The sequence below is a fragment of the Pieris brassicae genome, chromosome 7, assembly GCF_905147105.1.
Source record: "Pieris brassicae chromosome 7, ilPieBrab1.1, whole genome shotgun sequence".
Classification (NCBI taxonomy): Eukaryota; Metazoa; Arthropoda; class Insecta; order Lepidoptera; family Pieridae; genus Pieris; species Pieris brassicae.
Genome location: NC_059671.1, coordinates 17371891 through 17399877, shown reverse-complemented (window position 1 = coordinate 17399877; position 27987 = coordinate 17371891). Strand labels below are relative to the sequence as shown.

Here is a 27987-nt window from a genome sequence, read left to right as displayed (position 1 = left end):
TATTATTTTCATTTATTCAGTCTAAATTTTCTTAATACATAGAATTCAAGTTAAGGACTTAGAAGAAAATCAAGTGTATGAAATAGATTGTATTTACAGTAAAATTAGGAATGATCTGAATATAATGGTAAAAGCACAATGATTTCACTCAAATATAGGCCCCTAATTATAAGGAAATAACATTGTATTTGACCTCATACTTTCTAATAGTTATAAATGCATAAGTAACCCTTTCCTATTACAATAAGTTTTGGAAAACTAAGTTTTGTGACAGTTGGAATGATAAATTAAAATTCATACAATATTTAAAATAATATCACAATTGGAAGTACAATAATACAAATTAAAATTTTGGCTTTACAATACTAGGTTAATAAAGTAGGAGGATTCACAACTTGGTGTTACATTGACACTTAAGATATATATATTTCACATCAATATGTGTATTCCATACAAAATCATAATCTCTCAACCGTCAGACTAATTCACAATAACCAACCATCAAACTAGTTTATAATTCAGTGTATAATTGTTTTAGTATGAATTATAATTTGAAAGTCTGTGATCTACATGATGGTCAATAAGTAGAATTGAGTATCAACCCCTTTCAAATATTTTACCAGGTTTATTATGATACTTAAGTGCATTAATTTATTGTTAAGACTAGAAAACCACAGTATTAATATTGGCATTATGATATAATAATCGCTAACCTCTATTAATATGGTAATATTAGGCTTTTACTTAACACAAAATATGTAGATCACTTTTTGCAAGCTTAAGATGATTTTGTCAGACTAGTATAGATATTTGAATTTAAAACATACAAATAGAAATAAAATGACAGTAAACATAAAGTTACCATTGAAAATAACTGGGCAAAAGCATTATATTGAGTAGGCAAATTCATTATTCTACTCTAGATTCCATAATTCTGAGCATAGATTTCCTTACATTCAAGTAGTCACATCACCAGTCTTTTGTGATTGTTGCTTTAAATACATGGCATACATTTGCCGAGCTTGATTTAATACCCTGTTAACATTATGTTTTCTCACCATCTTATCAAAATGCATTGCTAATTCATTATAATCCATGTGATTTCTCATTACATAGTCCCTATGCTGTAATAATACTGTTAGACATAAGTACATAAGGAATGGATTTCCACCTCCAAACACAGTGGGACAAGGAAGATTGTTCATAGTGGTTTTACTTGAATTATCTCCAATGTTTGTGGCTGGCACATTTTTTAGTGGTGGTTTAAAAACATCATACTTTCTCTGAAAATTATTGATAGTCGATGCAACATTGTGTAAATTAGATTGTCTAGCATTAAGTATAGATTCACAGTTTCGCTTTGCATTTTCCAATTCCTGTGACATATTTGAAAAAAACTTATGTGATTTTAAATTAACATCTTGATTTGTTGGTGTCATATGTATAGAATCCTCGGGATCAGACTCACTGGATTGTATGTTTGAACTTTTATACTGACTTAAGTCTTGTGGTTCCAAAGAGTTATTTTTTCTAAGTAATCTAATGGGAGTAATTGATTTCTTTCCTGAATGTTCTTCGAATATTTCTCCTGTGTCACCATCGAAGTCAAGCTCTGCTTGTTCATCAGGTGTTTGAGGGCAGCTAGCCGTTACTCGCGTTGTTGAAGTATTCCTATGAAGCGGATTTTCCCATAGATAAATATCTTCTACACTTCGTGCATTCATTTTTGTAGCATCTAATAATGGTGACTTTTTTATTGTCTGAACTGTGTGTGTTGCTTCTACTTGGACATCTAAATTTTGCATGGTTATATCATTAATTTCAGAATGTTTGGATGGTTTTTCATCTGTGCTTGTAGATTCAGATGGAGAGTCACAGACCATACTGCATCTATTGACATATGATGGACCAAAAACTTGTCTATCCAAATGTTCTAATTCAAGTCTTAATTCTCTAGTCATGGAAGTTGTCATAGGATAATATTCCTGTGAATCATCAGGGCTACTCCCATCATTAATTTCTACACTTATTCTTGATGTTGTATGATTTTTTATCCTAGCTGTGAGGTTGTCATATACATGTAAAGTATTTGCTAATGTGATTTTAGGGCAATGTTTGAAGTCAGATTTTTCTAGTTGTGTGCTAGTGTCTGGCTTAATATTATTAATTTTGGCTCCAGTTGCAAAGTTTAAAAATTCATTAAGATTTTTTATCATTTTAATTTTGGGTTTATTGTCACCATCTTCACCTAAAGTGTTTTCAAATTTATCTATAGACGAAAAGAATTTGTTATTATGTTCTGATATTTTATCTCGTAGGAGTCTTATTTGGTTACCTAGAGGTGTTTCTTTAGATATTCTGGTTTCTTCAGGTTTAGATGTTCCATTGACTAAATTTCCTGTACTTGACCATTCCAATTGTGGTTCCTGTGAATTATCAGTTTTCACATCTTCAGGTACACTTGTCATACTTGGCTTAGAAATATTTACATCTTTCATCAATACTTTTAAATTTTCTTTTACCCTGTCTGGAGATTTTTCATCCTGATTAGCTTTACATATCTGTAAAGTAGCATCATCTAGACTTTGGAAACCCTTTGCATGCTTCAATGATGTACTATTCAGTGCTTTCCTTACAGCATTTTCATCTAAACTAAGATTTGTAGGTTTAGTTGTAGAAAGTTTAGGTGCCTTGACATTTGCCAAACTGAAGCTGGAGCTTTGTCTCCTCATAGCACAAACTTTTGTATATGCATTTTCTCTTGGTGCTTTGAGCAATGGGCTTGAAGGTGGAGGGTCAATTGGAACTTCATATGACAAGTCAAAATCCTTTTCCATTAATGATAATTCAGGGTTGGGCAATTTTTGAGGTAAAGAAGCCCATAATACTTCTAACATTCGTAAAGCGTCATCAAATGCAAATTCACGTTTCATTTCTAGCAACAACCATCTATAGCAAAACAAAAGATCATCTGCTTGTTGTGATTTTAAATAATTGTAAAAGTCTGGATCATAAACTTGAAGAGATTCTGTCAGATGACTAAATTTTAAAGTCATAGCTTCACCGTCTAATAAAAAGTTGGGATATAATCTTGTCATTAGAGCACAAAGGCAGATGTACGCATGTGCTTCATCACCCATTGTTACAAGCAGTGGTGATGCTAAATCTGACATTCCTTGACAATAACTGACAGTTGGATGGTACAAAGCATATCTGAAAAGTGAAACATCTTCAATTTAAATCATATAATATAAAAGAAGATACTGCATTTTGTACCAGTTTTATGCAAAGCAAATACATACTTTTATTATATTACTTACGTTGTTAAAATGTTGAAGAGTGATGCAATATTTTGATTGTCATCACTTCCAGCATAAAAATCGTGATGTCTATCAGTTCGGAGTACATCCTTCCGCACCATACTGGTAACATATGCCAAATCGGCATTAATCTGAATATTATGGAGGATAAATATATATATTTTTTATATTATTTACTATGATTAACATGACAAACCAAAGTAATTATAATGGTATAGGGCAAACAAGCAAGAGGCTCTTGAATGTAATGATTGTCTTAATTTAAGACTCTTAATAAGCTGATTTATTAAAGAAACCTTAAATTGGTTTTCAACCAATTTTATAAGTGGATCATTCCATAAAGGTGTTGCAATAATTGAACACAAATCACAATTAAGTAAATTTTCGGATGCTAATAGTTCTATATGAATGCACTATATATGTAAATATTCTAATAGAGTTTTAAACAACCCATCTTACTCTCTTTTAATAAGTTACCAAGTGAAAAATAGTCGCAAAAATGCTGTAATCATGGACATTCCAGTCAGAAGTTGACTAGATTAAACATACCTTTCCATTCTGTATACAGTCCTTCCATTTTGCCCTTAGTGTATAATATTCATTTGCCTTCTTTTTGATATAGTCCATTCTCTCTTTTCCGGTCATTCCTTCAGGATAAACATTCAGTATATGTTTCCACACAACCTTCCTGTTGAATATGAAAAAAAATTAATAATAATGTCTATTGAAAGCTTCTTTAAAAAAAGAAAGAGACAGAAAAGTATTAGTTTTAGGCAGTTGAGTAATTTAAAAATACGAAATTCTTCAGCAAAATTAAATTAAAATATTTACAATATTATTTCTATGTAGCTTCTCGGTTACAGCAATATATAACAAGAACTTATATGTGCAGCTATCAGTAACAGTCCTATCAAATCATTCCAATGTACTATCTATTTCTATAAGTTAAATAACAAACAATTTTTACTCCATGCCCCAATATTAGTAAAACTGGTTATAGAGTTGAAACAGAACAGATTTTCAAAGATTAGATAAAAAGGTTAGGTAGAATACCTTAGACTTGGTTCAATGCCTCCACAGTAAATAACTTCCCTTAATTTAGTTGTATTGTTAATTAGGCCAACAGCATCCAGAAATGTTCTAAACTCCACATCATTCAAGGGTGGCCTAGGTGGTGTATTAGGATCTTCATACAAGTTCAACGCTCTTGATACCATATTAAATGTTTTTTCTACCTGAATTTATAAAATGTAAATTAAAAAATTTCTAATTTTACATTTTACATAAATTTTACAGGTACAGTTGGCTGATAATTTTTTATAACTATTATTTTTCAATGGGCAACACGCATGGCATGATTATATGTTATAGTAATATATTATTAAGAGATTAACATAAACTTAGCCTATATTTTAGAATACTGATAAACCATTCATAATCTTGTTCCTTACCCGATTCATAATCATTCCTTGTAAACCTGTTTGTATTTCAGGTTTATCTGTTTGAATGACACATGGTTGAACAATGGGTGGCTCCTTGGTAGTTTGACTTATAGAACCAGACGAAAGCACAGGTGGCTCCCAATCCTCAGAAGCTTCTGCAAAGGGCTTCATATCCACTTTTAATTGAACACATGGTTCTGTTTTCTGTGTGAGTGCTGTATTATGTGCTCTAAAAACAGTTACTTTAATTTAATTTAGCTAACTTTATTTGAAATATATAAACGCCCAAGTCTCTAGCTCCTTAAATTTTTAACTTTTATACATTCATGTGAATATGATAAAACACACTTTTATGTTTTCGAATTAAAAATTATCACATTTTAATATTGTCAACACATTAAAAATAAAATTACTTGAGAAATGCCGCATCCAAATCCCAATCAGAGAGCAATGGTAAATAAACATCCTGGCCAATGTCATCAATCGTCCTATAGGTTAAAGTAAAATCAGATTTTATATCAAATGCTTTGATCAAAATACTTTGTAAAACTTCTAAAGAAGTTATTTGAGGATCCACTGAAAACTTTCGCAATTCAGGCTGAAGTTTTCCTTCACATTTCTGAAAAAACATATTATAATTGTTATTTTAAGAACTTTCTATGCTATTATTTCCATAAATATAATTTTTACCTTTACTTTCACGCGAACTGCTTCTTTGCTATACCCGAACATTGTAACAATAGATACATTAGTATTGTAAATAAGTAAGGCAGAGAACGGTAAAAAAGAAAACAGCAACGTCTTCTTTCTTCATAAATGCACTGCGTTAAAATAATTTATAATATAATAATACATTGCACCAATATGTTTGTAAATTAGAAAAATAAATAATATACTATGAATTGTTATGTATTTCGAACAAATATTCTATTTCTAAAATTCTTTAATTTTTGTTCACAGATTTTTTTGACTTTGATGTAATGCACAGATTACGTTATATGTAACCACGGATCTAACGATTTTATTGAAGATCGGACCGTCGATAATCCTATCATTATTTCAACTACTCCTATACTTAAATATCGGATCGTATACAATAATTGAGATTTGGACCAGAACCTAAGAAAGGTAACTGTAAATATACTAAAATTAAATGGTAAATAAAGTTCCAGTAGTGATCAATTCAGCTATCATTGTTTTCAGTATCAAGGCTTAAAATTTAAGTTCATGTTACGTGAATTTAAATCTAAACATTAAAATTTTCAATATGTGTTACGTTTTTACATGTAAAATTAATTTTGAAAATCGGAAAAAGAAAAGAACCGGGAGAAAGACGTTACGGTCTACAAATATGGTTCAAAATGTGACAGAAGTACAACCCTAATAATTTGATGTTTAATAATTTACAGATTATATAAAACAGTAACATAAGACGATAAATAATGTCAGAATTAAAAATAATCTGTCTCTTTCGTAGTTAGGATAGTTGCAAAATGATCATGATATTAGTAATTAGTTAAATTTTTCACATTTCACATAATCAGCAATTCTGTAATCAAAACTAATTAGAAAATAGTATATTAATTGAGTATAACTTAGGAACTTGCATTAGTTGATTGACAATCTTTCTTTATTTCAATGAATAATATTATAAGTTAACTTTTTAACTTTAATTACCAATTTCAGTTTACAAAACATTGTTCAGAATCATTGAGTTTTCTGCATATAATTCAGGGAATTTTTGCTAACTACCACGTCGCATTTTATTGGGTAGATATGACTAGTACAAATGCTGTGCCACAGGTTGATCGAGAGCTAGATTTGTCGAATACCGGCCGTGGTGTGTGGTTAGTGAAAGTGCCTAAATATATTGCAACGAAATGGGATAAAGCTCCTGGGGACATCGAAGTTGGGAAATTGAAAATATCCCGCGTAGCTCGTCAGAAGCCTCAGGTTCAGTTATCATTGTCGGAGGGTGTACTATGTCTTAAAGACCCTGGAGAGCAAAGTATACCTAAAGAACATCGCCTGGATGTATCAAATGTAACAAGACAATCCTTGGGGGTTTTCTCTCATTTAGTGCGTAAGTACTTGTTTTCAAATACTTACTTACATGTGTTTAGACTATTATAATTCATTCCATTTTATTTAAATTAATGATCTAATTTATCACTAATATTTACAGCTAATCAAACCGATTCAGTGGTACCAGAATCTGAAAAGTTGTATATGGAAGGGAGGATTGTACAGAAGTTAGAATGTAAACCATTTGCAGATTCAATATACTATAAGCTTAAGTCAGAATCTATTAGAAAGGCTTCAATGCCTCAAAGGCAAGTACAGCAGTTAGACAAAATTGTTCAAAACTTCAAACCAGTTTCAGATCATAAACATAATGTAAGTACTACATTTCTAAATTAGAACATATAGACTAATATAGATTCTGCAATAATAATATAAAATGATAATTTTAATAAAATCCAAGTTATATAAGAAAATACAAAATTCCACTAAGAGAATACCAATTCTTATCATTTGGTTGTTTGTGGTGCCTCACGACTGGAGCACTTTTAGCACCACATGGGCTGTCATTAATAGCAGCTGTGGTTTAAAAAACCTGCCCCCCATTGGTAGTTTTCTATATAATAAGTTTTTTAATCAGAATAGTTACATTTAACTGTTGATATGTTTATTTAAAAGTTAAAAATTAAGTCAAAAAGTTTTATAAATAAAGTAAATTAAATAATTTTCAGAGAGAATACCGAGAACAGAAGAAAGCAGAGGGCAAGAAAGCCCGAGATGATAAGGAGGCTGTGCTTAATGTTTTATTTGCTGCCTTTGAGAAACATCAATATTACAATATCAAGGATTTACAAAAGGTAAAAAAATAGTGTAAACCATAATCTGGATATTTACATCTTTACAATTATGAGTTTAGATATACTAATATTAAACATATATAAAAATTTAAACTAAATTCACAATTGAAGATTTTCAAGGCAATGTAGGTTAATAATTTATAGTTGATTATAATTTTTCCCTTATATCTGTAGTATAAACTCATTTATTAAACAAAAAAATTGACTGTTTTTAGTAATAAGTTTTAAATCATTTTGCTGGAAATCCTTTATTTGTCGAACAAAGGCCTGTTCTATAGTGATATTTATATGAGATAGACGAATTTAGTTTCCTTAGAATTAATCGCTATTTAGAAGTAAATGGTATATATAGTAAATAATTATTTCAGATAACCAGACAACCAATTGTATACCTTAAGGAGATTTTAAAAGAAGTTTGTAATTATAACTTGAAGAATCCACATAAAAATATGTGGGAACTGAAACCAGAGTACAGACATTATAAGCAAGATGTCCCTGTTGAAACAAAAGATGACAAAAATAGTTCAGATAGTGACTAAATATTTTTTTTTAAATACATGCTAAATTATATTTGAGTTTTTTTATATAGACTTATTTAATTTTAGTAAATATAAAATCAAAAGTTATTTAAAACACTTTATGTATTAATGAATATATGTTGTTTTTTAAACATAGGATAGTCTACTTAATTTCTAATCGGAACGGACATTACTTTTTATTAAAAAAAAAATTCGATTTATGGACAAATTTCAAATTGTGTGCAGGTTAGACAATTAAGGTTACTCAAAACATTGCGTCTCATATAAATAAAAAGTCATATTAGTTGGCCAACTTTATTTATTTCACATTTAGATATAATTTAAAGTTCCATAAAATAGAAGGGAGTCACAACGCTAATATTAAACATTTGAGTAGTAACATTGATATTTTAATTCAAGATAACAAGTCGTAAATATTGAATCGCCATTATTTGAGTCGGGTTTAGCCAATAGCATCATATTTGGTTCGCCGTATGTAGTTCCCGAGGCAGCAGGACATTGCTGCGCCTGCGAGTGGCAAAACCGATGTTGCAATAGCGATCGCAATAATCAAGTCCATATTGTCCTTTATGTTCATGTAAATCACTGCATAGCATCCCTGAAAATCAAGAACGATGTACATATAGCGAAGATGTGTTATCGTAAATTGAAGCATAAAATAACTAACGATAATATATACCTTTTGACCTAAACTTACTAAGAAATTTAACATTCACTCGCAGTAACCAAGCGCTGAGCCTGGTTTATATATCTTACCTTTATAGTACAAAGTGACTTGTTATTTGCGTATGTTAAATATATCTTTGCCTACATACAGGAATCAACTAGCGCTTTAAACTTTGATTCGTACCCTAAACATTGTTTGATTTTAACTCCAAGGGTTACTTGATACCTACCTTATATATTATGTATGTAGAAAAAATATTAGATAATGCTAATTTTACTTAGTCTTTCTGAAATGAGAACAAAACTACCTTCAATTATTTTTGAAATATAACATATCTGTAGACTAGCTAGCTTACTGATTTTTGTCTTTGTTTGTTTCTGTGATTACGCGGTATTTTTATTTTTAATAAATATAGTTTTGAAATCAAGTTCAGGTTGCTATCTACAATTAAAGTACATGTAGGTGTTTCCTTTGTCCTATTCACAGTAACTCTAAAAAAGCTAGCGCGACACGTGTTTATTCCAAACAAGTTAATTATAAAAACATGTTACCCTTTGGTAGACGTCGTTATAATTGGCAGTAACGCAGTGTGTGGTGTTAATGCAGCATGATGTCGGAATCACCCGTTGTGGAGAAAACCAGATCCAGTCAGTGTAGTTCGAGACGCCGCAGCATTGCATCTAAAAAAATCTTAGTATATTATAAATGTTTAATATCACCATGTATGGATGGTGAGATTTCTACTGCACGATAGCAGATGTTCGTAACACGACTTTCGCTATTGTTACTTACCGCGGATTGAGCAAAGTCAAAATTGGTCTTGACAGGGTCGTAGTTCTTTAATGTTTCAGTAAGACCCTCGTACAAGCCTTGGGCGAAGCCGTCCCTGAAACATACCACCGAAGCGCTCAGCCCCACTTCCATCATGAAGATGCATAGCATGAAAGAGCCGTACTGCGAGCAAAAAATTAACATTATACTTAAACTTTCTTAGGTAAAAATAAATAATATAAATCCAGGAACACTTACAATGAATAAAAGAACTGGTTGCCCTTTAACGATGCAGGAGAATGCGACCGAGCTCGTAATGACCATGAGAGTGGATATCCCTATGATCACATGAGGAGCTGCACCAGTAAAGTCTGGTGACAGATTCATGTATTGGTAAAGGTCGAACTCCGCCCAAAGCCCCACAATAAGAATACATATTCCTGTGACCTGGACAAAGCAAAAATAGCATTAGCAACGTTAGCAGAGATTGATGCGTCATAGATGCATTAACTTACCCAAAAGACAAAATTAAATGCGAACAGAACAGATTTCATGCAAGTAATTAAGGCCAGGTGCTTATATTGGTTCCCCATCGTGGCGTTCATATGATTTGAGGGATATGTTTTACTTAAGCCTTGAGCTTGAGCCACTGTGAGCCCTTTTCCTGGGAATTGCGCGCGCTGTTGCATAACGCATGCGCCAAATAATCGGCGTCTTTTGTTTGTAAATAAAAAAATGCATTTTATCCGCCATAGCCGGCGAGTGCAAGGCGTGGCTTACCTGCACCAAGACTTCGTCATCTGCTTGTATTTAAAATCTGGATGAATATTGCTTGTATATTTTACATTCTATATTCCTTCGAGGCCATACAGTTTATACATACATTCGATTTTTGAATGCTGTGCTCTGATGATTTGAATAAAAGAAATTAAGTACCGAAATTGAAACAAAAAAAATGTTACGGTATTTTAAAAAACATTGCAAATGCGTTCTACATTTTGGCACGTAATCACACATGTAAAGGTCAACATGAAAGCCTTCAGTCTCGTATTTCAAAACTTACTTCAAGCGCACTAAGCATTATAAAACTACGTTTACATTTCAAAATATATACGTTACCTTATAAAAACGCGTCTAATAACACAATTATAAAATTTAATAGTATAAAGTAAATTTTCTTTGAAACATTAACTAGTCTTGGTTCACGATTTGGATACGCGCTTTTCACCTTAGTGCTTACAGATTGTTATGCGTTAGTCAAACTCTGACTGCGGGAAGGCTATCGTGTGCCGCTCTCTACTTTCGAACGCGGTATATTTATATTCTTGAATTAATCAGCCAGTATTTTTCAATGATAAAAACTTTTTAAACAAAAAAAAACAAATATGAGTTTGTGTGCGAGTTTATTTTTTTGGATAATTATCCAAATCACTTTTGTGTCCCCAATCGCGGAAATTGGTTCGGATGACGGTAAGGACTATTTATTAATTTAATATTAATAATATTAGAAGTAATGTAATTAACTAAAATACTATACTACATATAATATTTATGAAGTACCTAATATAAATGCAAGTAGTGTTTTTAACCTGTAAACGACCGTTAAATCTATATTTATTCAAATGACAATTTAACGAGTTTGAAAAGCAATTATTATATTATTATTTTTACATTTATTTAAGCTTTAGTTAAAAATTAAGAAAGTTATATGAAATTTAAAAGTTACCCGCCGTTAGTAAAACGTACAAAATATCGTTTTGTATGTTCATTTTGTATTTATACCTTTAAAATATTTAATTTAGATATATCATAGTCGAGTTTTACATTAATTTTTAATATTTATAAATGAAAAAGTTATCTTTTATATTTTCCAAATTCTGATACTCCTCAACACTATTAAATATATTGGTGTTTTTAATGTATCACCACTTCGAAACATAGTTTGTCTAAATATTAAGTATTGTAAAATTTACGTCAAGTCAAGTTAAAGAATTTTACTAAATATAATAATAATATTTATAATTATATATCCTAACTGGATTGCTAAAACAAACCATTAAGATTTTTAAATTTAAACTGTTTAATTTTGTATAATTTTTATTGTACTTTTTTTTGTAACATTTACTACATTTGTCATATATTTTAGAAAAAAATAGCTTGTTAATTATACTGTAGATAAAGCATTATGTAAGATGTGGGGAACTTAAATAAATAAATAATACGTCTTAAAATATTATGTATATGGACCATATAATGCCATTCCACGATAAATTATAACATCATAAATTTTCAATTTATTTGTTTTTAGTGCGTACACCAAACTCTTCAACTTTAATGTACCTAAATATCTCTTAATAATTCGTAATTGACATTACTGATGAGACAATCATCAATTGACCTTCATAATGAAGATGTAATGATCCGTGAATAGAATAAACTTTCGACAGACATCATTAACTCTTTCACTAACATTATAGTTAATAAAGATTTCACGTTTGAATACCTTATGTTATTTTTTTAGGACTAACAAAAGATATGACGCTTTACTGCGCTACTAAGAGTCGTTTATTAGAGGTGTATAGATTTAACAACGTTTATAATCAGGAGCAGAAAAATAATGAGATATTGTGGTTTCGTAGCTGTTTTATTTAAGTTTGATACTGTATTTTATCATATAAGCAGTTACATTTTCTCATTAATAATGTAATTCTTTGAAGAAATGAACTATCTTTAAACGATGCAGCATTGGCCTAGAGGCTGCAGCGTGCGACTGTCATATTTGAATGGCAACCCAGGCTATACACCAACAGACTTCCTGTCTTTCTGCGTATCCCTCGTGCGGTGTATGAAAATATCTTCAGGAATTCGGCACGTTTCAAATACAAAATTTGACGACCTACTCGTCTTTAAAATATAAGTGATCAAAGAAACTGACGCAATGTGACGCCGACATTTGTCGCCACTGGATTATTTTAGCGTCTTGTATATAATTTAAAAAGATTACGCATGACGACCACTACCCGTGATTCCCGAGTGCATAGTTGCTATTTGCGGAAAAATATATTAATAATAGGAAATGTATGGCCATCAAAAGATTACATGTTCTCATGATTTTCAGATAGTACGTATGTATATGATATAGATATAATGCGTAGCAGTATATATTGTATACAATATAAATAAGTTTAAAATTAACTTTTTTTTTATTAAATAATATATTATTGCCTGATAATATGGTGCTATGAAACGGTTACGTATACGTATAATCAGCGCATAAAACGGCACTAATGCGTAAAGGGGACAGACGTGACACACACGACTTATTCTTGCGAGCAAAAATACGAGAATTTAAGTTAATTAGTTTTTCGTTTTCTATACATTGAGTACCATTTGAGACCTTCAAGATTTTAGGGTTATCAAATCTGTCAGTGAAGGACACCTAATCTTTAAAACATTCCCAAAGAATATCTTTTGTTTCAAATTACACAAGTCCCGTGACAATTCAGTATAACGGTTCCGAAACAATATCTTTAAGTCACGATCCCTGTTCCGCTTTTTACCAACAACAAAGTAATCACTGGAACAGTTTTCCGTAACGAGTACATCTGATGTCTTTTAGATCATTAAGATGTGCAGGGCACAGTAACCGGCAGTACTAACGAACGCAACGGGAGCTTTAGCAAAACTAACTGTTTTTTTAAACGAATAAATCAATCAGAATTTGCTACTATCGTTATTTCATACACGATTTGCATTTTGAATCGACCTAGATTAATGCCTGATCCATAACTTTATCGGTACAGCATTACGCTGATTTATGAAATCTTAGAAATAAGGGGACTGACTTTCCTTTTTTTGTATTTAGAAATGTATTCTTGTTACTCAGGGATAAAGTAGGATCAGGGATAAAGTAGTAAGGTAAGAATTTAAAAAAATAGTTTTAATTTCAGTGAGTTTATAAATTCCACAATCATTTATATTAGAATACATAACACAGTTATACCCTATTTTTAGTAAAACTAAATATGTCTGATTAAACTCATAATGAACAATTGCATATCATTATGACAAATTGTGTTAAGGCTATGATGGAAAGACAGTTCTTAAGATTATTGGTAGACTGAAGTGCGCGTCTTTTCCACAGCTAGAATCTGAGTAAGTAATGTAACGACAAGTGAATATGAAATTATGAAAAAAAATATTTTTTATCTATTTTGAAGCGGTCAGAGTAAAAATTAACTGAAGATGTGTAATGCAGAACTTGACCTTTAACTGTGAAGACAATTTGTGCGTTAATTTGAATTGACGTTAGCCCATGCGTATGAAGTTATCATGAATATACTAATGTTACGGCGTTCGTCATACGAGAGTAGGACAAATGTAAAATTGGATAACAAGCCAGCTTGGACCTAATATCCGATACAGTTCACCCAGTTGTATAGTGATGGATTATATTACCCGTGACCAGTTCTACTTACAAGGTTCCGCTGTCATCAAACACGAGATTAACCTATACCTTGCGCTATCATGTATCTAAAGGTCAAATGATTGATGCTTTTTCTTCTGATTGTTGAGTAGCAATAGAGGTTCTTATAGTCTCGAAAACTTTTAAACCGACCAATTATTTTTTATTATTTTATTGTATAGAGTATCTGTTTGGCTTCCTAAATAAACAAATAAAACCGGATCAGACCTAATATTCAATTACAGCCGAATTTAGGTCTGGGCCTCAGATTTCTTTATTTGTTTCATAAACATTTTTTTTTGCGAATCGAAAAAATCCCTTTGCCTGACATAGGCCGTCGACGTTAATTCGACGCTTCCAAAACATGTCGACGTTTTCCATCTGTACAAACAGAAAATTGGTGCACAGCCGGAGATCGATCCTACGACCTCATTGATGAGTCGCACGCCGAAGCTACTACGCTGTTAGCGTAGTAGCTGAGTTACAGAATAATAGTTATATAGCCCTTGTATGTATTATATCGTATTTTATATATATTATACTTACGTATCTTATATAGTATATTTTACTAGTTGTAGTTTATTGTATGTCAGTTACAGACAGATCGAATCCAGTCGAACAAAGCATTTTAAGTTGCGGTTTACTTTCAAATTCGAGTTTTCCAAAATTTCCAAATAATTTTTCAATCAAAAACAATTGTTTTCCAAACAATCGTATTCTATTTTGATAGCCTATCGATGGCTTTTCTAACTTTAGTACCGTACGTAAATTTTTTACTAACTTTAGTAATAAATTCAATAAACTTTAGCTTAGAGTGAAATAAGAATAGTGAAGAACGAAAAGTTCCACATCAACGTGATCGAACGGGCACCGATGAAAGAATAAGGCACATTGTAAGCTCTGTGCGTGTCAGGAACGTAGATTTGAAAGTAGCTTTTGTATTAAAAACATTTGGTTCATACCAACTTTGGTCCAAAGTGCGCATGTCATTATCAATGAACCACTTCGTGGTTGGCATTATGCATGCCCTAACGGTCTCTTACTGCGCAAGTAGCATGAAATGGCAGTAGAGTGTGAACTATTTTAAAAATGTTGACATAATTGTCTACAACGAGGTAATAATTATTAAATATAATTTATTTTATTTTATTAGTGGTGTATGAAAAACTTTTGATGCTGCTGCTAAGCAGTGAAATAGCTATGAGCTCTTATTAAAAGTATTGATTCTTTGATTACTATCCACTTACATCACGTGTGTTTATATATATTTTTTATTTTGGTGTAAGTATTCTAAGTGTACGATATTGTGTTTGTGTATAAAGATACACACATATAGTCAAAAAAGGTATTCTACAATATATGGGAACAGTACGTACATACTTGTTTTTATTATTAAACGCGGCCCTTGTCTTCATATTATTCCTGTACAAAATTGATAATTATCAATATTTATATTGTTCCATTGCATGAACCAAGCGGGTAAAAAAAAGTTTGTAATATTTGAATGTTATTACGGCGTAAAGTGTGTTTCCTGGCCTAGCGTATAATGAGACACGGTAGTCCACTTTAGTACGGCATTTAAGCTTATGAGCAAAACGTGCCCATGTTATAACATTTGCTTTACTTTCGTTGTGGTTCATTTGAAATAGGGCGTGTGTGAAACCAAGCTTTCACTTAACGCGTTTGACAAGGCTCTTAATTAGCTGATAATTACATTTAAAGCGTCGTTACCTGATAAGTAGCTCTACGGTTTCCTCTACGTTTTCCTTCACCGTAAAAACAAGTGAACATAGGAAGTAAAATCCGTTAGAACACAGCCGGGATTCGAATACTTGTACTATTACTGGGTAGTTAATTTCCAGATTAGAGTTTGGAGTTGCGGGCACAAGTTGGCCATTAAATGGATTGACGAGGGGTTCTATCCAATTCTTCTCGCCCGTTCTATGGCCTGGCGAACTCGCTAAGACTAAATTTAGAGCAAACATCTTTTTACATGCATGTATACAAATTCTTTATATAAATATTTTGATTTGATTTGTAAATAGCCAAATGTATGCTACAAATACCCGATAATGTATAAACCTCGTCTCTAATTTTCTAGCCCATAAATAGTATTGCTATTTAAGTAACTAGATATATCGAATGTAGATTGAAAACTGGAAGTAGGGAGCTAGAGCTGGGAGCCGACTCCCGTCAGGTCACCGACCGGACCTGCAACCGTTTAGGTCAAAGCCGTGATTATCAGATATTTCGATATCGGTATACAAACAATTATCTGATATAAATGCACGATCTGTAACGGTTTTTTAACCTTATTTGAATTTTATGACTAGATCCCACGCGTTTTTTTTAAATATAGCAATAATTCAATTAAGATTTCCTTAAATACTTAACTATCAAACATTTTTTAGATTTTCTATGGTCAGACCAGAGTTGTATCTGTATTTCATTATTATTTTTAGAACAAGAAGTTTACAACTATTCTATACCTATTGACGTTATTTTTTCCCGCCATCGACCTCAAAAAGCTCCAGGATTTTTATGTGTTTGTGAAGCTATAACGACAGAACTCTGTTGTAACTTTTTCCTAATACAGGAACAATAATATATAATTTGATCCATAAACAATAAATGCATTTTAATCAAATAATAAGATAAAATCATTTATCTAATAATTTTTTTATCGATCGTTTAAATCGTTATTCGTGTTCATGGGTTCATTAATTATCATCAAGTGAGCCTCCTGCCCGTTTGCCCCATGGTCTTTAAAAAAAATACATATATACAATGGTTAATACAAGCCAAACATGCACAAAACCTGTTTGCATGTGTGGCGTAAATATGACTGAATTCTTATAACGTAATGTTGTGAATGTGAAAGCCTATTTTCAATATGATAAGCATCAAGCTCATAAAATTGAACACTTGAAGTGTTCAATTTCTTTACATGAAGTTCCAAAACTTCTCGATTGAGGAAATTATTTGTCTGCAAATTGTATTTAATCCAGAAAAGAATGTATGAACTAAAAGCTTGATCCACTGACTTACAGAGGCTGTACTCGTATTCTATTGAAGTGAACACTACATTTAAATATAAAACAAATGGAATGTAAAATTCTACTAAAAGCATAATTTCCACTTATATCAGGCCCTAAGGGTGAAATTTAGAATTGAGTGCGAACTATGTCAAAATCGAATACATTTTAGATGTACGGGATTCCGTCTTTTTGTTGTTTAGTTTCTGAGTCTGATCCTGCATTCACCGAAAATAGGAGGAATCATTATGAGTAACTGAAGATTCGAAAACTGATAATTCATAGGTAAAGTTTACCTCAATTTAATTGGTATTTTTCTAAGAATCCGATTAAACCATTCTAAAAAATAAGCGTTTTTTTCTAACTTTTAACTAGGCCCATACCAATTGGATCAAAAGCTCGTTACCTTGTTCTTAGTGCGATTTGAAAAAAGTCTTGAAGAAAAGGTATTATTGAGTTACATTGATTACAATAAGCTATTAGACATCAATGATATGCTCTACATACGAGAGAACGAACTGTGTGGCATACTTTAGCTATTTGAGGTGTCTTATCGAATTGAATAGATCGAATCTTCTATAAAAAAACGTGGCGCTTCTACCTGAAGTTTTGGCCCATTTTGTGATTTTTTTTCCTAGTCAGTGTTCAGCTATCTGTGCCTGACACAATGCGTCGAAATTTGGGTTTGAGGCAATAAGTGTTTGGTGTACAATCGTGATTCGAACGTACGACATCAGGGTTTCGAAGTGTACTTGGTTTAAAATATATAGAATAGGACTAATATTTAAAAGTCCATGTTTAAATTATTGCCATATACGAGTAAAGAAAATGTTATCTAAAAATGAACAATTAATGTTCTTGTAGTTAACAAATATATGAAAATATGTCAAAAGAAAAAAAAACATTTTTAAATGCTGCAGCTGCTGTTTAGTCGTTAACAATGTATAACTAATAAAAACTCAAATTAATATATACATATAGCCCATAACGATTTATCACATTTTTATATTAAAAAAGTGGAATGAGAAATATCCGAAAGTATATTTTATTTTATTCCATGACAAAATAGTTTAGGGCTAACATTGGAAAAAATCTGTTATTTTGTTTACGACCCACTGCGTCTACAACTTTTTATATGCAGTTGCAAGAAACTGCATCTACCTAAATACCTGTGTAATTGTTTCGAATACAATAACGTTTTATCTAAACGACAGTAGGTCAGTTTTAATTGAATACCTACAGCAAAAATGAAGATTATACACGCATGGCCATTTTAACAATACTTCGGATTTACATTTCTCCACGTTTTAAAAGTTTTATGTTCTTTTAGCCAGCAAGTTCTTTAACAATAATAATGTTTCTACTCTACTCTGTTTCTAATCCAAATACTTTTGTACACATGACTTATAAATCAAAAAAGTATTCATCCACACAATATTTCAGCGTAATTTCTGATAAAATAATAAAAAAAAATGGGTAGACAGATAATACAATTTTAATTCCTATCTGTGAGCGTGCCTGTCATAACGTTTGCGCTGATGGGTTCGAGGTTTCGCGCCATTATTTCATGTGTAGGTCAAAAAGTAGGTTTTTTATATAAAAAAGAATATTTCACTTTGACAAAGGGCTTCGTACTGTAACAATATGTTTTGAATCAGATGGCCTCATATACACAGGAAGAGCGATGTGTTAGTCTTTGTTGGTGTCGTTTCGCGTCAGTCACTCAACACAATCGCATGACCGACACATCATCAATTATTAACGTGCGATTCTATCTTGTTTCCATCCAAATAAACCTTTTAATGATAATTGTCAATTACAATTACGCTACTTCTAAATATACGATGAGTAAGATACACACGGTTTCGATTTTATCAGATATTGTAAAAAGTCATGAATAAATTTGAGATACAAAAAAGTACGACTTAATGTTTATAGGATATATATGGGTGTGTTGGTTTGGTGGTGCTCTTTTCCTTTAACATTAAGGTTCCACCCAGACGCCAACAACTAAGGTCGATAACTTTGTTAGCACGTTCAGGGTGATTCATTGCAGTGATTGTAGGCCGTGCATCATGAATATTAATAAAATAATATTCATATCATACAGACATTGTACACCGATTAGCCACCGCAAGCTTTAGGCATGCCGCGATGTCCCATGTGTGTAAACAAATATTGTAATTTGCAGCGACTCTAATACAATATACAACCCTTCGAACGGTATTTACCTTCCCTATAACATTATCGAAACAGCGCTGAAGTCGTATTCAGTAAAAAATGGTAAGAAGACGTTACAACTATTTTTTGCTGATGAAATTGCTGCATGGGATTTTATGGCTAAGAATCTCCCTGGCGTCTTCTAAGGGAAGTTTGGATCGACAAATAAGGCTCTTTGAACCACAAAGCACTCGGTATTTTTTATCGATAAATATTTGCATGGGAATTGCGCATTACATTACGCATTTTTATTCACCTGTTTCGATTTTTACTGGATACTTCTCGGTTATGTATGGAATATTTGATCGAATGAAATCGCCTCGAACTTCGACCATTCGAAAGTATCAATTTGAGCTTCACGCTAATGTCTGTTTTGGTGACTTTATTGAAGCGAGTTTCGCCGTCACCGAATGAAGGGATAAAACCACCGGGCACCGCTTAGTTTAATACATTACATACATTTTTTATAGGATAAGTAAGTAAATAAATACAATCACTTTCCTTTTGAACTTCATGCTAATAACATTTCATTAAAATTACTTTGATTTTGTTAAATATCATGCAATTTAGGTAAAACTTTTTAGCAAAATCAGACATCCTGTCGATTATATCCTAAAACTATTTATAAATACAATATAATAGTTAGGTATAACACTACCGTTTCCGCTTCGTGTGCAGAGTTAAATATTTGAACAATATAACGAAATATCAAGGTCAACTTTGCGATTGCGTACATATGGTTTCAAATGTTTGCGAAACAATTGACATTTTGACTTTCTTATTTTCGATTTGGCGTTTGCGCAGTATTCTTGTTATAAAGTTTTATCCTAAATATATATCCCTTATAAACAAAAGCCTTCATGTTATAGAAAACTTAAATACTATTAGCAAACAATCGTTTGCTGGTTGTGTCAGGTTTGTTTCTTTGTCAGCCAACCTTTTTAGCCCAGCTGTTGGAGTGCAGTGTGAGAGCAGTTAAAGACGATTATAACGAATGCTATAATTGTCTTAGTTGAGTGAGACACCTATGAATTGAAATAATAAGAATAAAAATCTAATTTACAGCATAAGCATATCCTGGCCTTAAACAAATGGCGCGTACATTTTGCTCCAGTTTTCTGCGAATTGTTTTCGTTGTGTATTCATGCCATAAATCACAACGGGTAATTGACCCTAACCAATTGGCAATATTTTGTATAAGAATAATGACACCTGTTTTTGAAAAATAGGCAGCTCATAGAACATAGCACAAAGGCTTATGTAACAAACAATGAGCGAATTAGGTGCCTTTATAGCGGAATAGGTAATTAAAAAGTATATGAAAAATTGTTTAGCAAAGTCCATGAAATACCTATATAAATACTATTTCATAGTAAATAAATTATTTAATTTTCTTTAGTTTTCGCGAGTTCATTTAAAACAAGACTTCAAACTTTTAACTGATATAAACGCCAATTTATTACAATATTTAAATTTTATAAAAAAAAAACGCGGCCAAACTGCAAACGGGCAGGAGGCCCATCTGATAATAAGTAATACCGCTCCTCATGGTCACTCACTCTGCAAGAAGTTTTATCTTCCAGGACCCAAAGACCCCAGAGACCCTGGAGACAGAAGATGCAAATGTACATTATTAAATATTTTTAGAAAGTTCAAAAGTCAAAGAATTTAGGCTAAATTCTTGGACAAGAAATATTAATTTTTAAATGAAATCACCCAAAATGTTAAATATACTTTACAGAAGTTCTTCATCTCATTGGTGAGCCAGATTTTCGTGATGTCCGCTTACGTTGGGAGTACGGTCAACCTGATGAGGACTCAAGAAAGCTGCTGGCATTCCAAATACACTACTGTGAGCTACAAGCTTGGGGGCAATACCGATGTCGAACTAAGGTAACCCAAAAATCCTTGGATGTTGATATTAAAGCTTGATTATTTTTATAGAACACGGATATGAGGCAAATTCTCTGAAACAAAACCCACTAACGCCATAGGTATGAAAAGGTCACATGACAAAGCGTAAGCTAATGTCATTCCCATACGATAAGCGTTCTGACTCACGCCTGTCTCAATCCAAAAAATGGAATCCAGTGTTACAATTTTATAAACTTAAAACTAGAAATTATATAAGTGTTGCCATCAACACACTAATTAAAGCCTTCCTTTTATCTATTTAATTAATGATATTCGTAACAGCAGTATGGAGCTCTAGATAAACCATATTACTATGTGCAGTAACCGTAACATAACGTGACGAAGGCTATAACTCTGACCGCGATCGAATCCCAATTTATTTTATTACTGCGAAACATAATATCTGCATTCTAGATGTTCTCAATTGAGAGCGTATTGAATGGCTTCCGTGGGTGAGCAATATTTTACTATCATTTTCTTGGTTAATGATATCGAATGGTAACCAGAAAGCAGAATAGATAATAATGTTATTTAAAACAAAATCTAGTTGTTACATGTCCGCACATCGATGGTTAAACTAAGGAAAATACATTTATGTGAAATTTAGGACTGTAGGGTATTGTAGGGCTGGGCCTCAGATTTCTATATCTGATCGTCATTGATTGCTTTTACTAATAGACGATAGGTGATCGCCTTCTGTGTGTAACACACGCCGTCGAATTTCAGGTCTGAGACATGTTTCATTGTTGTGCTTTCCACCGTATCAGCAAGTATTGAATGCGAACATACAAAATTTAATTAGAGACGTCGAAGAAGAAGAAGAAGCTGGAGTCGAAACCACGATCTTGATGCTCGGATGGATGAGCGTGACACTCTCAAGTCACTAGACCAACACTGCTCATATTGTGTAAAAAGTCAGCGTTAAAAAGGTCGTAACAACTACTTAATATTATTATAGGTAGTGGAGAACTTTGAAGACAGGGGGAGAAGAGAAGGGAGGGAATCTACAACTACTACCACTACAACTACCAAACCCACTTTGGGAGTGAGACGAGGAAGACTTTACACTACGTTCATCACTGGTCTCCGTATGGCCACCACATACTCCTTTGAAGTGAGACCGGTGAGACGAGACCCAAGAGACCTCGCCGATCCACTCTCCATTGGCTCAAAGATTATCATTGTTCCTACCAAAGGATGTAAGTACCTACAATAATAATAAAATAAAAACCCGTTCAATTTACAATCGTTACAAATCATGACAATTATATGAGTACATATTTTTTTCTTGTTATTCTAATATCCTACCTTCCTTCAGTAGGTACCGTTGATCGGAACCTTTCCACGGGTAAATGCCTCCTCCAGCCTTTTCCGAATATCTCCGTTCATGACTCTCTTTCACCATTCGTTTACGCTTCTATAACTTGCCGTGCTGAAGTTTGGCGATGACTTAGCGTTCAATTTGTATTTCTGCAATAGTTCGTTGCAGTAGGTAAAGTTTCTCAATATCCAGTAATTTAATATGCGTAAGAACTTTTTTTGACTATATTTTTTACATAAAAGATACTCAATGTCACCCTAAATTTTGACAACTCAACTATGATATAAGAATATCTCCCTTTTAGCTCTTCCAAAGTCCACAAAATTTCTTGTGTTCTTCTCGGACGGAGCCTTCTTTAACATACAACAAAATTGACTAATGATTCATCCTTTAAGGGTTTAAAATAACGTAAGTCGACTTTGATTTAGGTGAGAATAATTTAAGGGACAAATACTATACTAATACCACAGTCTTGGTTGTTGTAAACGGCACTATATATAAATCAACTTTGTTATTAAATACATTCTTTGTTGTTAAATATATTATAACCATGTGCCAATGCTGCAGTGTTCAAAAGTAACAATAATTAATTCAATCATGTAATGTATCCTCTAATGTCTTTACTTTACATTGCGCGCAAACACAGCGTTGGCGCAGTTAAATCGCTGGCATCGTCCATACATAACAATAGACACATTGTATATTGTATGTAATTACACTGCGTACAGTCAGCGAAAGCGTTTTTATCTGATAAAAAGGATTTATTTAATTATTTATTTCTATAACGATCATTATTATACGAACACAGTTAGAAAGCTATTACTAACATAACATCTGCGAAATGATGTATTACATAAGAAAATATATAAATATTACTATTTCATGTGCGTAATCATGAAACAATTAGTATTCAATCACAATCAATAACTGAATGATATTAAAAATATATTGCAAAGTCTATACTATTGTATAGTCTATGTGTAAAACAATAATAAGTTTAATTATTTCCTTTGCCTTTTGTAGAAGTATTTAAAATATTCCAGATAGAAGTAATATTAAATTTATCCTCGTTTCTAAAAAAAAGTCTTTTGGTAGATGGACTCTTATGTAATAACAGCGTATGACAGCTCATGTGTCATGTGTCATTTAATAACAATAAACTTCTTTAAACTTAAATTTATCTGTTTAACGCACACATGAGAGCAAATTATTGGTTTATGTATAATTGCAAACAGTTAAATTATATATACCTAGTCCAGCCATAAGTTCTGTTACAAATGATAGTCAATTATTCAATTCAATTTATTCAAAAAATTTACTCAAAATTCAAAGTCAATTTATTAAAGTCTTAGCAAAAAATAAAACAATATTCAATTCGAAATCGCCACTTTTGGCTTTTATACAGGCCTTTAATCTGTTAGGCCACGAACGTATGCATTTACGCAGTGTTTCCAAGGGAAATTTCGCCACTGCTTGCTCCAAAGATTCTTTAAGAGCCTCAATGTCGCCGCGTCGTTTAGAACTGACCATAATTTGAAGGCCGGTCTGGGCTGTAATTAGATATTGAACACAAAAAATATGTGAAATGGCGAAAAATCGAAAGAAATCTTTCAAATAATATACGTGTTCAAAATTAAAAATAATTAAAAAGTTGAAAAAAATGCATTTTCATTTGTAACAGAACATATGGCCAGACTAGTTACATGTCTGATACGTTCCTGATTTAAAACCAACAAAAATAATGTTTCGCTTAAAAAAAACAAAAGTGTGGTTCTAACGATAACGATCTAGAATAATGATTTTCGTTTTGAATTACGATTATAAATGATAACAGCTGTAAATTAGCGATACTAATTTATATTCATCTCCGAAAGCTAAATAGAAAGTGCTTATATAAGTGTCTACTGCCTAGGACTACTTTCTAATGGATATAAAAAGTATTTATCGGAAAAGGATCGTATAAATAATATTGTCTATGTATTGACAGATATAATTAAATAAATTTTATATCGACTTTCTATAAAACATTTCGTTTAGCTCACACGCTGTGATGCTCCAGGAAAATTTCTTAAGATATGCTATGCTATAGCATAGCATATCTTAAGAAACTTTCTTAAGAAAGGCTTCTATTTTTTACGCCATTTAGCCGACAACCTTATTCAATTAAACTTTCTTCATCAAATGAACTCATAATAAACTAGAGTCAAATGTTGGCAGTTGATATTATGCAAATAGTATCTAAAAAGGATTTTCGGAAAAAACTTTAACTAGAAAAACGTGTTCAAAATCGAGCAACGAAAGTGCGATCAATAACGTAATAAATCATAAAAAAAGATTTACAAACCATTTATTCTGCGTACACACCAAACTCTCACACTCACTCGAGTGAGATTTTTCTTTCTTTGAGCGCAATTATCATTTGCTCATGTGATTTCTTCCCATCGTACAGAAATCGGCAATATATACAAATATTGACGACGTCTTATCAGACATATAAGAGAAAAATAATACAGACGCGAAGTATGTCTTTCCTCTGCATTTATCAATGTGGACTTTCAGTTTCAGCACGCGCCACCCAATGCTTGCCTCACGCAAGCGAAGTGGAGGTCTCAACAGGTCCGTACTTTGGGGGGCGAATAGCCGTAGAAGCAGCAGATGGCGGTCCTGAACGCTGTTCTCTACAAGGGAACCCCAATAGTGCCCAGGATGCGTACATCCTTCGAATACACCACGATGAATGCGGTTCGGATGTAAACGAAACCACTGTAGCGACATATGTCATAGTGCAAGAGAATCTTCCGATATTGACACACAGCACTCGAAGGTACGTATTTTCGTTTTTGCGCACCATTTGTATAGTATAGAGATTAATTTCCCTTATTTTTGAATCGTGTAAAATTTAATCGATACATTTTAATAAGTTTATTGTCATTAAATGACACATGATACATGAGAATAAAAGAATAATATAAAAAGTAAACCGTTGTACGTCAATTCAATTTTACGTGCCTTGAATAGTTTTATCTTTTATTAAAGTTATTTAACAAACTTTAACCAACCAACCTTCAACTAAAAAGGAATAAAATTATATAATTTATTATTTACATTAGTACCTATATTATACGTATATTGGTGGCTATCCAAACCTCAAAAATTGCCCTGGATTTAAATGACTAGTCCTCTCGATACGAATTCGAAGTACGAAGCCTATTTTTTTTTTATGAAATAGCAATATCGATCAACTCACACGTTGGTTTTTGATGTCAAAAAAGGCAATCGATTTTAGATACCTAGAGCTCCGTAAAAACTTAACTTAGTATAATTTAATTCTCCAACCCGAGTACGATAGAAATGTATTGATAATACCTTTTAAAATACAATTAATATATTTTATGCGTAGTCAATAAAATGTCTGGTAAATTAAGAAAAAATATTTTTAATAATATTGCCACAGCCTCATTTATTTTCTATTTTTTCACAGTATATTAGAATTAGAACCAATGTTTACATTAATACTTTTTCTACTATACTTCTAGCGTGTTGTTTTATATTAGGCTAATAAAATAAATTATTTATAGGTTCCTAGTGCTATGCTCGTACAAACCGGAAACATTGACTGTTCGAGCTGGTATCAACTTACCCAAGTCAAGTCCTGGCGATGTGTTACTGGAGCCCCGACCTTTGGGCTCAGTGGAGCCCTACGACTTGGATGACAATAATCTCCAACCGGCAAGACTTGAAGCTCAGAAGGAAGACTCAACACAAAGTATGAAACTTATTTTACGGCGATACCTATATGAATAGGCCTCGTATATAACTGGATGCTATTGTACTTACGCAATTTTTAAATCAAACCATTTTCTTAATTAATCTGGGAATTGTATCGTCTTCAAATCTTTATTCTCCCGGGAAACGAATTCAAATGAACGCATTGAATAAAACTAATTACGTAACGAAAATATCTGGAAACTTAGTTGTAAGCATTTAACTTTCTACAACACAAATTATAATTATTAACTCCGCTCTCCTTGTTAATTTGATAAGCGTGTTAAATTCAAATCGCGTAACTGGCGTTTATGGTTTTATAAAACTAGACCTCGTAAGATTTCATAGACGTAGAAGTTTTTTTTTGTGTAGTCTAACCTTACGCAAGAATTCTTTTTAAGCGGGAAAGTGTATAACGAGGGTAAATAATCTTACACATGTAATTTTGGAATAAGCATATTATGTATTTTAGCTTTTTGTTTGGAACTGACGTTATGTATGAGGGTTTATTATTAGACATGTATCTATATATAATACAATGCTATGGTCATATTTGGTAAATATCATTATGAAAGTAATCAAGAATTGACAACTAGTAAATCAACTTTCTCTAATACTTCATAATTAAAAAAATTTAATTCCTTCGAACATGTTTATTACGTTTCTGTTTTCATAAAAACCTTTTAAAAATAGTTTTACACGAAATTTATTAATTTACGTTAAGTATAAATAGTTTGGACCATACAAGGAACGCGTAAACTTTTGTATATTGAAAATTATGTCTATGAATTTGATTAAAAATATAAAAGATTCTAATTCAAATTTTATTTTCAGGTATGTTTGGTGAAATAACAATGGTTATGTTTTTGGTTGTTACTGCGTTTGTCGGAATTGGTGTTCTTGTATGGAAGATGGTTCCCCAAGCCGATAAAGACAACATATCTATCGGAACTGTGTCATCTCTTTCTCGCAGTAGCCTTTTCGGTGGGCGTAACAGAGATAGATTCTCAGACAAGAGTTCAGTCTACTCAATAACATTGTCCGAGAAGGATGAGGATATGGTTAAGAAGCCGGGTGATAATACATCTGAAGCTTAAGATGTATAAAAAGAATAAAACTTAAATATTGTATTCAGCCGGTCTGAATTCTATAGCTAAGACTTTGAGACAAGTTATAGAGTTGGATTCAAAGTCGAGGCTCAGCGCTAAGCACTTCTGTATGTTAAAAAAATATTGAATGTAATGACTCCCGTATCAATTATAAATAAGGTAAAAAATACGTGACTCCAATAAAGTTGCTGTGAATGAAATGTCGGATTCAGATTCGAGTCTAAGACTCGAATCTGAATCCGTTAAGAATATGTCAAAAAAGTATTGAATATTGACATACTGGAGTCATTGTTTACGCTGAGACCCGAGTCCCATATGTCAAAAATGTATTGGATTTTAATTTGATAAATGTGAGTTTTGAAAGTTTTCGATACATTTTTTGATTGCCTAACTTAGCTTTAATTGTAAATATTTTGTGTTAGGTCAATATAGTATAAACCTGCTTGGTCTAATACAATTAATATAGTATTTTAATGAACCTAATTGTAATTATAAAAACGCAATACAAAACAAGATATTTAATGTGTAAGATATTTTATA

General features: G+C 32.1%; 4 protein-coding genes across 4 annotated transcripts; 2 read left to right on the top strand and 2 right to left on the bottom strand.

Annotated features, from left to right (window-relative positions):
- Positions 1-76: 76 nt before the first annotated feature.
- On the bottom strand, positions 77-5676 carry LOC123711743. Its single transcript, XM_045664478.1, has 7 exons — positions 5453-5676; positions 5176-5381; positions 4772-4991; positions 4374-4555; positions 3870-4008; positions 3321-3451; positions 77-3213 (listed from the first exon to the last, which is right to left on the bottom strand). The coding sequence occupies exons 1-7, from the start codon at positions 5492-5494 to the stop codon at positions 957-959; spliced, it is 3177 nt and encodes a 1058-aa protein (XP_045520434.1). The 5' UTR covers positions 5495-5676; the 3' UTR covers positions 77-956.
- Positions 5677-6240: 564 nt separating this feature from the next.
- LOC123712465 (general transcription factor IIF subunit 2) lies at positions 6241-8211 on the top strand. Its single transcript, XM_045665563.1, has 4 exons — positions 6241-6845; positions 6948-7159; positions 7516-7641; positions 8010-8211. Exons 1-4 carry the CDS (start codon positions 6539-6541, stop codon positions 8178-8180), a joined length of 816 nt encoding a protein of 271 aa, XP_045521519.1. The 5' UTR covers positions 6241-6538; the 3' UTR covers positions 8181-8211.
- Positions 8212-8466: 255 nt separating this feature from the next.
- On the bottom strand, positions 8467-10318 carry LOC123712466 (tetraspanin-7-like). Its single transcript, XM_045665564.1, has 5 exons — positions 10134-10318; positions 9877-10065; positions 9640-9801; positions 9399-9527; positions 8467-8778 (listed from the first exon to the last, which is right to left on the bottom strand). Exons 1-5 carry the CDS (start codon positions 10305-10307, stop codon positions 8623-8625), a joined length of 810 nt encoding a protein of 269 aa, XP_045521520.1. The 5' UTR covers positions 10308-10318; the 3' UTR covers positions 8467-8622.
- A 575-nt stretch (positions 10319-10893) lies between these two features.
- On the top strand, positions 10894-27952 carry LOC123711893. Its single transcript, XM_045664742.1, has 6 exons — positions 10894-11088; positions 21080-21231; positions 22211-22451; positions 25133-25397; positions 26152-26339; positions 27173-27952. Exons 1-6 carry the CDS (start codon positions 11004-11006, stop codon positions 27433-27435), a joined length of 1194 nt encoding a protein of 397 aa, XP_045520698.1. The 5' UTR covers positions 10894-11003; the 3' UTR covers positions 27436-27952.
- The last annotated feature ends 35 nt before the right edge of the window (positions 27953-27987 follow it).

What these genes read in the sequence shown, in the direction of transcription:
- LOC123711743 (XM_045664478.1), bottom strand. Translation starts at nt 5,494, where the DNA reads ATGTTCGGGTATAGCAAAGAAGCAGTTCGCGTGAAAGTAAAG. An exon ending in CAGTTCGCGTGAAAGTAAAG is followed by an intron (nt 5,382 to 5,452) that starts GTAAAAATTATA and finishes ATGTTTTTTCAG; the next exon opens with AAATGTGAAGGAAAACTTCA. An exon ending in GGCATTGAACCAAGTCTAAG is followed by an intron (nt 4,009 to 4,373) that starts GTATTCTACCTA and finishes CATATTCAACAG; the next exon opens with GAAGGTTGTGTGGAAACATA.
- LOC123712465 (XM_045665563.1), top strand. Translation starts at nt 6,539, where the DNA reads ATGACTAGTACAAATGCTGTGCCACAGGTTGATCGAGAGCTAGATTTG. An exon ending in GGTTTTCTCTCATTTAGTGC is followed by an intron (nt 6,846 to 6,947) that starts GTAAGTACTTGT and finishes TAATATTTACAG; the next exon opens with CTAATCAAACCGATTCAGTG. An exon ending in TTTCAGATCATAAACATAAT is followed by an intron (nt 7,160 to 7,515) that starts GTAAGTACTACA and finishes AATAATTTTCAG; the next exon opens with AGAGAATACCGAGAACAGAA.
- LOC123712466 (XM_045665564.1), bottom strand. Translation starts at nt 10,307, where the DNA reads ATGCAACAGCGCGCGCAATTCCCAGGAAAAGGGCTCACAGTGGCTCAA. An exon ending in AACCAGTTCTTTTATTCATT is followed by an intron (nt 9,802 to 9,876) that starts GTAAGTGTTCCT and finishes TTTTGCTCGCAG; the next exon opens with TACGGCTCTTTCATGCTATG. An exon ending in TTGACTTTGCTCAATCCGCG is followed by an intron (nt 9,528 to 9,639) that starts GTAAGTAACAAT and finishes AGATTTTTTTAG; the next exon opens with ATGCAATGCTGCGGCGTCTC.
- LOC123711893 (XM_045664742.1), top strand. Translation starts at nt 11,004, where the DNA reads ATGAGTTTGTGTGCGAGTTTATTTTTTTGGATAATTATCCAAATCACT. An exon ending in CATTGTTCCTACCAAAGGAT is followed by an intron (nt 22,452 to 25,132) that starts GTAAGTACCTAC and finishes GTGGACTTTCAG; the next exon opens with TTTCAGCACGCGCCACCCAA. An exon ending in GAAGGAAGACTCAACACAAA is followed by an intron (nt 26,340 to 27,172) that starts GTATGAAACTTA and finishes TTTTATTTTCAG; the next exon opens with GTATGTTTGGTGAAATAACA.